This window comes from Schistocerca nitens, chromosome 5 (assembly GCF_023898315.1).
Source record: "Schistocerca nitens isolate TAMUIC-IGC-003100 chromosome 5, iqSchNite1.1, whole genome shotgun sequence".
Taxonomy (NCBI): domain Eukaryota; kingdom Metazoa; phylum Arthropoda; class Insecta; order Orthoptera; family Acrididae; genus Schistocerca; species Schistocerca nitens.
In genome coordinates, this window is record NC_064618.1 from 587,245,669 (window position 1) to 587,260,638 (window position 14,970).

The following is a 14,970-nucleotide window of genomic DNA, read 5'->3' on the forward strand; positions in this document are numbered from 1 at the left end:
GAAAGAAGATCCCTGGTGTAACTTAAGCTACATTCCCACAAAATTATTGAGATCTTTGGGAGATACAGTCAAGAGAAAATTTTTCCACCTGGCATGCAAGATATACACCGAAGTGCCAAAAAAAACTGGTATAGGCATGCATATCTAAATACAGAGATATGTAAACAGGCAGAATACAGCACTCTGATGAGCAACATCTATATGAGACAACAAGTGTCTGACGCAGTTGTTAGATTTCTTACTGCTGCTACAGTAGCAGGTTATCAAGATTAAAGTGAGTTTGAACGCGGTGTTATAATCGATGCATGAGTGATGGGATACAGAATCTCCGAGGTAGCAATGGAGTGAGGATTTTTCCATATGCCGACCATTTATGAGCGTACTGTGAATATCAGGAACTGGATAAAACATCAAATCTCCAACATCGCTGCAGCCAGGAAAAGATCCTGCAAGAATGGGACCAATGACAACTCAAGAGAATTGTTCAGTGTGACAGAAGTGCAACTCTTCCACAGATTGCTGCAGATTTCAATACTGGGTCGAATCAAGTCTGGTGATGCTGAGGGAATTAGATTAGGAAATGAGACACTTAAAGTAGTAAAGGAGTTTTGCTATTTGGGGAGCAAAATAACTGATGATGGTCGAAATAGAGAGGATATAAAATGTAGACTGGCACAAGGAAAGCGTTTCTGAAGAAGATAAATTTGTTAACATCGAGTATAGATTTAAGGGTCAGGATGTCGTTTCTGAAAGTATTTGTATTGAGTGTAGCCATGTATGGAAGTGAAACATGGACGATAAGTAGTTTGGACAAGAAGAGAAGAGAAGCTTTCAAAATGTGGTGCTACAAAAGAATGCTGAAGATTAGATGGGTAGATCACATAACTAATGAGGAGGTATTGAATAGAATTGGAGAGAAGAGGAGTTTGTGGCACAATTTCACAAGCAGAAGGGACCTTTTGGTAGGACGCTTTCTGAGGCATCAAGCGATCACAAATTTAGCATTGGTGGGCAGCGTGGAGGGTAAAAATCGTAGAGGGAGACCAAGAGATGAATACGCTAAACAGATTCTGAAGGATGTAGGTTGCAGGAAGTACTGGGAGATGAAGAAGCTTGCACAGGATAGAGTAGCATGGAGAGCTGCATCAAACCAGTCTCACGACTGAAGACCACAACAACAACAACAACAACTACTTTGTCAAATGCTTTCTTTAAACATACGCATGGTAGAAAACTAGGTTTGGCTTTATCTTGTGTGTTCCTACATATCTCTCAAACCCAAACTGATCTTACCTGAGTTCTGCTTCCACCAGTTTTTCCATTCTTTTGCAGGTAATTTGTGTCAATATTTTGCAAACATGATTTATTAAAGTGATGGTTCAGCAGTATTCACACTTTTGAGGACCTGACTTGCTTAGAACTGGAATTATTTCATTCTTCTTGAAGTTTATGTGTATTTCCACTGTATCATACACTGACGAGACAAAGAAACTGGTATACCCGCCTAATATTGTGTAGGGCCTCCCCAAGCACACAGAAGTGCCACAACATGACATGGCATGGACTTGACTAATGTCTGAAGTAGTGATGATTGATGCCATGAATCCTGCAGGGCTGTTCATAAATCTGTAAGAGTACGAGGGGGCGGAGATCTCTTCTGAACAGCACGTTGCAAGGCATCCAGGATATGCTCAATGATGTTCATGTCTGGGGATTTTGGAGGCCATTGGAAGTGTTTAAACTCAGAAGAATGTTCCTGGAGGCACTCTGCTGCAATTCTGGACATGTGGGGTGTTGCAATGTCCTGCTGGAATTGCCCAAGTCTATTGGAATGCACAATGAATATGAATGGGTGCAGGTGATCAGAATGGATGCTTACGTAAGTGTCACCTGTCAGAGATGTATCTAGATGTACCAGGGGTCCCATATCACTCCAACTGCACACGCCTCACACCATTACAGAGCCTCCACCAGCTTGAACAGTCCCCTGCTGACATGCAGGATCCATGGATTCATGAGGTTGTCTCCATACCCGTACATGTCCATCTACTTGATACAATTTGAAATGAGACTCATCCGACCAGGCAACATGTTTCCAGTCACTAACAGTCCAATGTCGTTGATTGGCCCAGCCAAGGCATAAAGCTTTGTGTTGTGCAGTCATCAACCTCAATTGGGACTTGAAATCACTTAAATGAATGGGTAAATCATTTGGGATCACTGGTATACAGAGTACGAGGGTCACCTCTTCAGCAGCTCGCTCTGTGAGGATAGTAGCTTCAATGACAATATCTTGTATAGTTTTATGCTGTGTATGGGTAGGATTACAAAGTTAGCCATAAACAAAACATTCCTCATTCCTGTGAAAGCCATATGTGAGGAAGAAAACAAAACAGCATACTGTTGTATACACAATTTTTCTTTGAAATTATATATAAGGAGGAAGTGTGTGATGATGTTTCATTGAATGGTTCACACGCTGGCACTTGTTGATGGCCCAGTATTAAAATCTGCAGCAATCTGTGGAAGAGTTGCACTTCTGTCACACTGAACAATTCTCTTGAGTTGTCATTGGTCCCATTCTTGCAGGATCTTTTCCTGGCTGCAGCGATGTTGGAGATTTGATGTTTTATCCAGTTCCTGATATTCACAGTACACTCATAAATGGTCGGCATATGGAAAAATCCTCACTCCATTGCTACCTCGGAGATGCTGTATCCCATCACTCATGCACCGATTATAACACCGCGTTCAAACTCACTTTAATCTTGATAACCTGCCACTGTAGCAGCAGTAAGCAATCTAACAACTGCGTCAGACACTTGTTGTCTCATATAGATGTTGCTCATCAGAGTGCTGTATTCTGCCTGTTTACATATCTCTGTATTTAGATATGCATGCCTATACCAGTTTTTTTGGCACTTCGGTGTATATCTTGCATGCCAGGTGGAAAAATTTTCTCTTGACTGTATCTCCCAAAGATCTCAATAATTTTGTGGGAATGTAGCTTAAGTTACACCAGGGATCTTCTTTCCACTTAGGTCCTTCAGTGGTTTGTCAAATTCCTCTCATAGTTCATATTTCCCAGCTCATCTTCTCCTACTACTATTCTTTTTCTGCAGTACTGTTGTCATGTTTGCTTTCCTCACTCAGATCCTCTGTTTTTTCTTCTGTCTTTCCCTTCTTTGCTTAGTATTGGCTTCCCATCAGAACTCTTGATATTCATACAGTTACTTCTCTTTTCTCAATAGAGCTCTCTAATTTTCACACAGGTAGCATCTTTCTTTCCCCCATCCTGCAATTTCTTACAGCCTTGCATTTGTCCACTAGCCACTCCTGATTAGACATTTTACATTTTCTATCAATCTCAATTTTTAATCATCTGTATTTTTGGTCACCTGCCTTCCCTTTAACCTGCTTCTTTTGCTGCATTTTTATATTTTCTCATTTCATCAATCAAATTCAATATCTGTTGTGTTTTGGCTAGCATTGTCTTAATTATAGAGCTATGTTGTGGCTGGACTAGTGAATGATTCTGAAGACAAAGTATAGCTCTACAGTAACGGAGGCAATTTATATGTGCCAATGAATATGCCCTAGTAATAGCACCAGCTGTCTAAAATAAGGTTTATCAAGCAGGCATTGACTCACATATGAAGTTAGACATATATTGCAAGCATAAGTTAATAAAAAATGTAAATAAAATGACTGGTAAATTGGTGGAAACAAATAAAGAATTGTAGTCAATACAGTGGCGAAGTTAAGTCTGAATTCTGTATATCGTTCAATTTGAAACAGACAAGGTGTGATGGCCTTACAGCAAGTAATTAAAAGCACAGGCTTTCCACATGAAAGATAAAGAAATAAAATTGCAAGTGCAGTCAAGACTCTGTGAGCAACATGTAAACTTTGTCCGACTCCCCAATTAAATAAACTACTATGTAAGCAGAACCACCAATAATGTTCGGGCTGTGCATTTAGGTCAAAGTTCATCAGTGATGTTTTACCATCTGCAATAGTTCATCACTAAATGTAACTATCACTCGTGCAAAACTAAAATATTGCATTCACAAAAGTTTGGACAATTCAAAGCAGTGTGATAACATCTAAGTTCCAACGCAATGCTAAAATTCTATCAGCCATGACATTTTCAGATACTGAAATGTTGTGGCTATTGTCATCCAGAGACTTTCAAGTTGAAATCATACCAAAAGGTACAAACTGCTTTTGACACAGACTTGTCATGGACTGCCTCCCCCAAGATTAGTCCAGTCAAATAGTAGATATACCTTGCAAAAGGTGGGGTAGAAGAGTTTATTTTTTCAACTCGTTCATATGGTTGGAAAGATTAGAAAACCGAGTTTTGCCAACAAAATTTCGCTTGGGAAAACTTTCTGCAGTCAAAAAACGTGGAAAATTTCGGCCTTTTTTCAGTTTTTTTCAAAATATCTCAGTTTTTTTGCTCCTATCGCTTTAACATCTATTTTCTTTTTTAAAGAGCACAAAATTCTCTACAAATTTGATTCTTGCCATTTTTTTCTACTCCCAATATCTAAGGAGCTACAGCTCCTCAAAAAATACCAATTTTTCTAATTGTGAGCATAGTGGCAAGATACCTTATTTTTGAACACTATTTTTTCAGTTTCTGTTTGTGTAGTATAAATACATTATACATCATGTTATATGTTGAAATTTAGCACCTCACTTTCAGGTATTCAGTTTCTCTTTATGCAACATGAGGATTGCTGGGCACCCAACTATTATGATTCTTACATCACTACCTGAAGTTCACTATGGGCCACCTCAGCCCTGGTATTTGTAAAACTATAAATATAAAAATACATCATTAAGAGACACACACACACACACACACACACACACACAAAATAAATTGTCACAGGAAACTGAACTATTATTAGCTGCAATAGGCAACCTAATTAGGTACGTAATTATTCTTGTTTACAAAAGCCACACAGTTGACATTAAAAATAAGTAGCTTTATTACAATTAAAATGCATTTTCAGTTACTAAAAAATGTTGACAGTCCTGGGTGTGTAATACTTGAAATATCGCCCTTTAGCATACTTGAGACAGATATGAGCATCACTTCCAACGTTTTGATGGGCCAGGTTCCTCAGTGTCACCAGAAATACCTTGAGTTACGGATTCAGGGTCTGTACATGATCCCAGATTGACCTCTTCTTTAAACAGCGAGTCAGCCGTAGCAAGTTCGTTGATTTCGTCAGCGGTTTCCTCAACATCCTCCATAACATCTTCTTCACTGTCTTCATATAAAAATTTTGGCACGTTTTCTCAGTTGACCCCAATACATTTCTATGAAATTGAAGAACATTTCAAATCCCCTTTTCTGAAGGAGCACGCTCCGCCACAGTTCAGCTTGCATGAGCATGAAACAATGTGAAGAAGTTATTCAGGTGCTGGATCTTGGCTCATTATAACGGGTATTGGACCGTGGTCACTGTGATTCCAGCCCCATTTCTCAGGAGGTTTCTAGTTTCCCATCCAACTTTGGACGGTAAGTCCGCAACGAATGATGTTGTGCAGCATCTTGTATAGGTGGCAACAGTGCAAGATTCAGTTTGCTTTTTGTGGCAGACTTGGCAAATAGCTGGTACCGCCAATGGTCTAGTGTGTGGGAACTGGTGACACCTCCACTATACAATGCAATAATAACCTGTTCTCCTGCTGATATTATTTCTTCATGGGTAGCACGTGGTTTATTGAACGTGCAAAGCGCTAAGGTTAGGTGTTCATTTTTCGCAACAATATTGCAGCACTTAATTTTTCCTTGACCAACAAAAGCGGATGTTGTATCACATCCGCTAAAGGCGTGAGTGGACAGAATATATTCACTGTCAAACTTGTAAGATGCAGTGGAAAACCACTTGTCTTCTGTGTTTCCTCTTCCTGGCTTTAAGAGAAATAAGTTTTCAATGCCTCGCCCCAAACCGGTCATGAACACAAGCAGGTCAACATCTTCTCCTACAATGACAACACTTCCAAAATCTTTGGTTCTTGAAATGGCAGACGTTACAATCATAACGTCAGCATCTTATTGTGCCTGGTGCACTTCAATGCTACACTCCAGAAATTCCTTTTTAAGAAGTGCGATCAAACGCATCTGTTTTGTTCGTTGTACAAGAACTTGTCCTAAGGGACTTGGTTCACCATCTCTGATTCAACCACAATGTCAACCGAAGAATGTTTTTTGGACCTACGAATCCTCTCAGCACTCTTTGTGCTACATTTGTCTCCCTCACATGGATACCCATAAAATACAATAGCAAATTGAGATCCAAAATGACGTTGCAGGTAAGAAACATAGCTTTGGGCTATTGACTTGAAGCAAACATTCCGAGTCCAAGTCACTTTGTGGATAAGGTACCCTCTATCAATGACAAAAAAATTACTCAGTCCACCTGACTTCACATCTTCCACTGGAACGAAGGCATTGTAGAATGAAGATTTTGTTCCTTTTCGCATGCCTTTTTCTGAAAATAGGGACATTGGGTAAGGAGCAAGTTCATATTTCAGAAAGGCTTTTAACTCTTCTTCACTTTGTTTCATTAAACAAATCCTTTGGAAAAGAGTCAAAGGATCAACAGGAGTAATTTTAGGGCTCCCAGCTTTTACAGAATTGAACGCAGAAAGGAGAGTCACAACTTTATCTTTTCTACGGATCTTTACATCGTGGAAATTGTCACCAACTATTCCTTTCATGCCTTTTTCCCCCTCTTCGTGACACATATGACGATTAACATCCTCCATTCTGACAACACCACTGTTGATAGACATTATAAAATCACTTTCAGGGAAGGGAGGGTGCACTGAAAACCAATCACGCAGCTTACGCAAGTCTATGCCATCTCGTTCGATGCGACAACTTCTTGCATCTACATGCTGTTCTGATGTTACTGCGCTCACTTCGCAATACGACTCAATTTCTTCACAAATGTTCTACATGTGAATCATGCCCAATGTCCATCTGGTTAATACACTAGGCCTATCCGTAATTTCTCGGCCAGAAGTAAGTCCTCCAGAACTCTTCATGGTTCTCATCAATGTTTGTTCTATAGTCATGTCAGAAGGAACCCCTGACCAATAGTTTTCTGATCGCAGGATTGTAAAATGTCCTTTCGTTGTGAACTTCTCATATTCTGATAAATCCATTTTTTCCTCGAGTCTCAACATATCCTGTAAGTAGAGGTGGCCACTTTTAGCGTACATAAAATGTAAATAAATAAAAATATAGCCCCCATGCCTTCATCTACTTGTGTTGCAGGTCGGTAACCTCGTTTCTGTCCAGTAGCTGAAACACGGTGAAAGAACTTTCTGTAGCAAAATCTGTGGTACCACTCATCTGCAGCAACCAAATCATTTACATTTTGAATCCGCTCTATCACTTGTTGACCAAATTCATCACCACGTCGTTTAGCCTGTTCTAATACTGTCGATTGCACTTCCAATTTCATTACTTTGTAAACAAAATTTCGTTTGGCATATGGCAATCTTAACTGCTTGGTTAAAAAGTCATCACAGTTCCCTTTTGCACATAAAAAGCATTTCTCTTTGAAATTGAATTGACCTTTTTCCTGCAACTGACGTAGCACGCCTGTTGGTTCCTGAGGATGTCGAAGGCTAGCTGCTATCATTCTCTAATTAATGTACTTCTTGTAGCATGCTTCATGCACCATCACTTCACTGAGCGTTTTCAAAAAATGGGTGTGAGCAGACTCCCTGTGTTTAGCACTACAATCGATAAGTGTGCCCAGTCCTTTCTTTTTCACATTGCGTCCACCACTCACCACAGTTTTTTCGCAAATGAAACACAAATTCATGTCAGACATACTCATTTTCAGCACCACAACATAGACTGAATGTAAGCGAATCCAAACTGTAGGACCCTTATTGTTGAGTGCTAATAGCTGTCAGCGCGCTGTGAACAATCACCAGAGATAATCGCCTTCCGCCCGCCAAAGAATAAATACACTTTTGTCTGCTAAAGAACAATTCCTACATACTTTTTCTTATAACTGATCATTAACGTCAATCAACTGTAGAAAATGTATGGCACCTGCATGCAATCATATTACATATTGTAACACAAAAACTTCACGCAATCCGACGTGAATGTGTTCGTAGTTACTGAATACGATGCTGTTTGTCCTGGCCCTGCAGCAGAGTGAGATGGTAAATTCCAATGAATAACATGATGAGTAATATGTTTATACTACACAAATAGAAACTGAAATAACAGTGTTCAAAAATTAGGTAATTTGCCACTTTGTTCGAAATTTGAAAAATTGGTATTTTTTGACGCGCTGTAGTGCCTTAGATACTGGGAGTAGAAAAAAATGGTAAGAATCAAATTTGTAGAGAATTTTGTGCTCTTTAAAAAAGAAAATAGACGTCAAAGCGACAGGAGCAAATCAAACTGAGATATTTTGAAAAAACTGAAAAATGTCCGAAATTTTCGAAGTTTTTTGACTGCAGAAAGATTTCCCAAGAGAAATTTTGTTGGCAAAACTTGGTTTTCTAACATTTCCAACAATATGAACGAGTTAAAAAAATAAAATCTTCTATCCCACCTTTTGCAAGGTACAGGCTTTTTTTCTGACAGTTTCACTGGACTAGATACCATCATAAAGAACACAAGACATGTGGCCATACATGTAATAAATATTAAAAAACACATAAAAGGTTTCCATCACACTCAGCTGTTAAAAGTAATAAATATACCAAATATTTTTACATACACGGGTGTTGAAGTGTTGCCAACCTATTTTTTACATCTTAAGTCTCATAGGACTTCTTCATTAACTGTCCTTCTACGATTATTGGATATAGTGAGCAGCTATTGAATAAATGTACATCACACTGTAAAACTTGCTTTTCATACTCTTCACTTTTATCATAACTGAATTCAGTTTCAATGATCATATGTGTTGTATATCTGAACATCAACAGTAGTGTTATCTATTCTTGAGTATTGGTCGAGTGTTTGGAATTCACATCAGGTTGGGTTGAAAGAAGACATTGAAGCAATTCAGAGGTGAGCTGCTAGATTTGTTACCAGTAGGTTTGATCAGCATGCAAATGTTACGGATATGCTTCAGGAGCTAAAGTGAGAATCCCTGGAGGGAAGAAGACATTCATTTTGAAGAATGACATTCATTTTGAAGAACACTACTGAGAAAGTTTAGAGAAAAAACATTTGAAGCTGACTGCACAATTATTCTACTGTACAAGCATATATATTTCATGTAGGGACCATGAAGATACAAGAAATTAGGGCTCATGTGGAGGCATCTAGACAGTTATTTTTTCTTCGTTCTATCTGCGAGTGGAACAGGAAAGGAAGTGACTAGTTGTGGTACAGGGTACTCTCTGTCATGCAGATGGATTGCAGAGTATGTATATAAATGTAGATGTAGATCATCAATATCATAACACAGATCAGCAAGCTACACCAACTAAAAACTTCATGAAGTCCAGAAGTGGAAATGTGTAATATTGGTGTTTGCATTATAAATGACAGATAAACACAATAATGAAAGCCAAATACTGGGCATAATACATACACATTTTAACTATCAAGCACCAAACTTGATAATATTGAACATAAGATTTGCAATTATTGATGATTAGTTACCAACTAGCCAAATTTTTGTGTATAACACCTATGTAAAGATTAATGTAGTACAGGAATGACAAAACAGCAAAATAAGTAAAAAATCCACTCACCAATTGGTGGCAGAACACACACATAATTTTTTATAATTAGGAAAGCTTTTGAAGCCAGTGGCTCCTTCTTCAGACACAAGGGTTGAGGGGGAAAGGAAGAGAGGTGAAGGAAAAGGACTGGAGAGGTCTAGGAAAAAGGGTGGATTTCGGGAGTCACCCAGAACCCTGGGTCAGGGGGGACTTAACAGACAGGATGAGAAGGAAAGACTGATTGCTGGGGATTGCACCAGATGAGATGAAAAACTGAGAGCTGGAAGGTGGAAGGCAGGATAATATGCAAGACAGAGGTTACTGCTTAAACATTGTGTACAAGCTAATAAGAGTGAAAAGCGAAGTGTATTTTACATAACAGAGGAAGGAGGGTGACGGAAAAAAAGGGGGGGGGGGGAAATAAAAGATGTAGAAAACTAAAACGGAGTGAAGAAAGGAGTAATACTATGAAGAAATGCTGAGTCGGAAGAAATTACCATAAATTAAGGCCAGGTGGGTAGCGAGAACCACGGACATTTTTTAATGCTAGTTCTGCAGGTGGGAACTAGCATTACAACATATCCTTGGTTCTTGCATTCAGAATATTCAACAAACTTTCTGAAAGCCAGTTAAAATTCATAACATTTGCAAACATATTGGGCATAGCAGCGATCACAGTGAACAGTAATAAAATGTTATACACAACAGTCTTTATTGCATAAATCGCTTTTATTCATTAATGATGACTGGTTTTGACCAAATGTGGGTCGTCTTTGGGTCTACTTCAGATGCTGGCATGGAGCAGGAAATGTGGGTACCACCCACTGATATCAACTGCCCACTGCTCACATCAGCGGGTGGCATCCACAATTATCTCCACACGCCACCACTGGAGTATGTTCAAAGATGATCCACATCTGGTTAAAACCAGCCATCTTTCATGAATAAAAGTGTTTTATTCAATCAAGACTGTTCAATATAATATTTTAATTACAATTCAGGTTAGAGAAAATCATCATCCCCTACTGATATCACCAAGGTGTGCTCCCGATATTTATTTTTTGACGCTTATTGTGGTACACTTGTTCTTCTGTTGTATGACCTAATAAAATTGCAAGATATTAGTGGCATGTACACATAGATGACGGTAGAGGGTACCTAGTGTAAACTCATCAGTGGCCTTTGAACCAGCTACAGTGAGCTCTTAAATCTCTGAATCACATCATTGCTCAGTCAACACGAAGGCTTACCTTACTCAGGCTGCAAGAATCTGTGCCCTTCTTTGTGTTAAACTTGCATCTTATATTCATGTCTTAATCATTTCATTGATAAAAGAAAGAAAGAAAACTTCATAGAAAGGAGGAAAGGATAGTATGACTCATTCCTGTGAAGGCAAAGCATAGAATGTAGAGTTAAAAATGTCATTTCGGAATGATAGCACATTCAGCTCTCAGCATTCAATCTGTTTGTTACTTTCCAACTCATATTCTATGTGAGTGGATTTAGGATGTTGCTAGACAGACACAGAGTATTGATTTTAGTGGGAAGGTTGCCTTACTCACAAAGCCAATTGTGTTCTGAAATGGGCTTTGCATGTGAAAGGTAAAGGTGCAAATTCTTTTCGAACTGTTTAGCCACTGTGGATTAAACATAAATTTGTTCCTGGAGTGGAGCAGCCCTCATGAGATTTTGTTACAGGTGAAATTAAAAATTTTTTTGACATTTAATTTCTTACATTTCCTCTGCACATTGTTGAAAGGCAGCTGAGAAAGAGATGAAAAAAGTAAAAGTTTGCTTGCTAGTAGCAGTCAAGGTATAAGTAACTACTGTAGTGTGTTGGGTGAGCAATGACCACTATGGAGGGATGAAAGAGCAGTTCTTTTAGACATTTTGGTGGCGGGGGCCTTCCCACCCAAGGTGTTGTGGGTTCAACGGGTCAGTAAGGGGCATAGGATACCAGCATGAGGATGCAGCGAGACAGATGGTGAGCATGTAAACTATTAATTGTACCAGCAAGATACAGCAGTTACAGGTGCCCTCCCTCATCTGGTGGTGCAGCTGAACATTGACCCATGGCATGAACAATCCACAGCATGGTCGGGTATCGATCTTCGTCCAGGTATTATAAAACTTAACTAATTTTTCGCCTCCAGATATCTGGTCTCTTCTGTGGCAGAACTTGCGTACGAAAATGCATCTAAAACCGCATGGGTCTTTTCTAATGTCTCACGAAAATAAAACAAAGCGAACAAAAAAATCAAGGCGATGACATAGCGATTGCACACATAAAATTTGGCGAAACAAAGCATACATTAACCAACGATTTAACAGTTTTGAACGAGTAGTTATACAAATGACTTCTGTTTCCTGGTGCCAGCAAATTGAAGTTTCAAACTATACAACAGATAGGCTAACCATTAACTCCAGGTATGAATCACAAACCTGTCACTGTGACACAACCATTTTCCAAAATACCCAGTAGTTACCCTAAAACCCCCAATACCATTCATGAAACATCTGACCAACAAAGCTGGTAAAATAAGAAACTGTGCGACTCGGAAAGAGGTTCGCGGACCAAGATCTGTGGAGGCGGGCTTAATCTAAACAGCGAACTGTCAGGAAGCAGAAATACACAGCTACAATTGTAGGCTCAAAATTTATTGCACAGTAATATTCTGTCCACGTATTGCGTGGGAGTGCGAGGCCAAGAACGGCAGAATATTATTGAGCAATATTTGTACCCCGGACGCGTCAATTAAGACTCTGCCTCTGCAGCGAACACGTCGGCATTTGATAATGTAGAAATCGTATGTATTGCGACTGCAGTCTCTACGTGATGCAATAAGAAAATTAATGCAATAAGAAAACCTAGAGGAAGCGGCATTGGGCGAAAAACTGGCTTGGAAGCCGTTTTACAGACATCCATAGTAACACGCAGTCTATTTATATTCATCTGCCGTCACTGTACCTTTGTCAGCATGTCTCCAAATCACGATAACTAGGAACTGCCGTGTATTGTCAATACATGGCGCAATACTGAGCCACCATCAGTATTTATAAAGCTTCTCAGTCACCTTCAATACACTGCGCGAACCGCCAATGTCGCTCTCAGGCGGTCTGCATTATTGCGCAGCACACATTGTTGCGCAATAAATATTGAGCGTGTTAAGTTGTAAGGGCTTCCTAATTGCAATGGCGCTGTCGGTGGATGTTGTTTGTAGATCATCAACAAGGCGAATTAACAAAAAGAGCTCCTCTCCCACTTGGATCAGAACTACCACACAAGTACTGAGTTAGACTAATCAGGCTCCGAAATTGTCACGAAAGATGTGCGAATGCATAAATGCGGAATGGTTGACACCTTCATGTCGACTAAGACACAAAATCCGCTACTATTAACACGAATGAACGCAGTGGGGATAAGTTAACTTCTGATGCTAGCAGATTTGGTTTGATTTTTATTTGGTCTTGTTAAATACCAGTCTGTACAATGTTAAGTGTTGTAGGACAAGTGAATACATACAAATTACACGGGCAGAAATTGAAGTAAAAACTATAAATGCAAGGTGAACACTTCCTCCCGGAGAAACCTCGACACTGACGTAGACGTTCCGTTAACGGCCTGTGTGATTGGCACCTTTTGAATTTTGAAATGCTTTGTCATTTTTTGAGTCGGTCTTTACTAAGGACTGCCATTCCTCATAATTCTAATAATTTAAATTTATCTTGACTATGTAAAATTTTTTGTTGCTGTTAAATTATTAATGCAGTTTCTAACAGCTGCTGCACCAAAGCACTGAATTATTGTATAACCAGCATAATTTTTCTCGTCCCACATTAATGAAGTTTACCTGCGTTTGAACTATAATTTAATTTCAGTTCATAATTCAATATTATTTTGTTACGTATATGTATACTTGCTATTTATAAAATTGTTTTGTATGAAGTGATACAAGCTTCAACTCGTTAATAAAATGCAGATATTATTTTCTCACTTGTAAGTAAATGGTTGCAATCTAAAAAATTGTTATGATTTTATTCCCTCACATCGAATTTCTCTGATTGACATCGACCTTGGAAACTGTTGAAGATGTTGTGTGGGTCTCTGATTGTATTCCGTAGTTCAGTTGGCGTGAAGAGCCGGTGTTTTTTGAAAGAAAGCAATTTCTGCGTTTTGAAGTTAATATCCCAAGTAGGTTGGCGTTCGGTGTACTATGAGGTTCTAGCATTTTTCTATGCAAGTTTTTTGCCACTAACAAACCGGTTAGTTGGAATGAATTGCAATACAGAAGCGCCAGTTTTCTGTTCAGTGCCCAACTTCCGTTTCAGATATAGTGCAGAAGTAGTGGATACTAAGAGACCGATATACATTTTGTAAAAGAAAGTTGTAAAGTTGACAGCGAAGTCAAATGTCGGAATGTTATGGAATTTTTGAGTTAATTGCGCAGTTATCTTATCTATTAGATAACGGCTAGACAACTGGAAAAAATGTTATCCGTGTTGATGTAACTTGCAAGGACAACAGGCGACTACATCTATATTAGTTGTCTTGACTGCGGTTTTCATTAAAGCAACCAAGAGGTATAGCGTGCTCGATTGGTTACCCGTACGTAAACGTGTGAGAACCAATATTCCAGTATATATCACTATATAGGATCGGTGGTAATGATGTGTGCAAGCGGGTTTGAAAATGTCTTAAAAACATGTTCTTGTATTAGTCATGTTATTTTTTAGGGCACACAGGAGTGTAGAACTCATTTTTTACCTATTTGGCCCAGTTGAATAATTATAGATATTAAGCTTATTGTCGTTAGTTCGCTGGGTTTTATAAATAGCCTACTTCATGTATCGACATAATGTAATCGAATTACACTGTAAAATCAACACAACTAACAGAAAGTTAATGTTTAGCTGAAACAACCCTGTACTTTGATGATAATGTCAATCTGGTACTTTTCTGCTTTCGGCCGAAGGTATTAGCTATATGATGTGTCTGTAGGTCTAGCTGTTCAAATGCCAGAACTAGTTTTCAGGATAAATTGTTTTCTTGTTATTTGTGTAAAACTTCACCTTTTATTTGGAAACTTGAGTGAAGTATCTTAGAAGACCTGTAGGGAAAGGTATTTAGTAGTAAGAAATTTGCGGCAACCCTGTGATTTTACAATTTAATAATTATATGTAATAAAGCCATTGGTATTTCTATTTTAACTTTGGTTTACAATGCTGCATTCATTT

At 38.8% G+C, this 14,970-nt stretch overlaps 1 protein-coding gene across 5 annotated transcripts in view; it reads left to right on the plus strand.

The window, feature by feature from the left end:
• The first annotated feature begins 13,807 nt into the window (after window positions 1–13,807).
• LOC126259351 (protein D3-like) overlaps window positions 13,808–14,970 on the plus strand; it is a 73,262-nt gene continuing 72,099 nt past the window's right edge. Inside the window, exon 1 of one of the 5 annotated variants that reach the window (XM_049956074.1) lies at window positions 13,808–13,927. In XM_049956074.1, the coding sequence (XP_049812031.1) occupies window positions 13,826–13,927 (102 nt within the window). In that variant the 5' untranslated portion in view covers window positions 13,808–13,825. The other 4 variants (XM_049956073.1, XM_049956077.1, XM_049956076.1 and 1 more) reach the window with 4 other exon arrangements.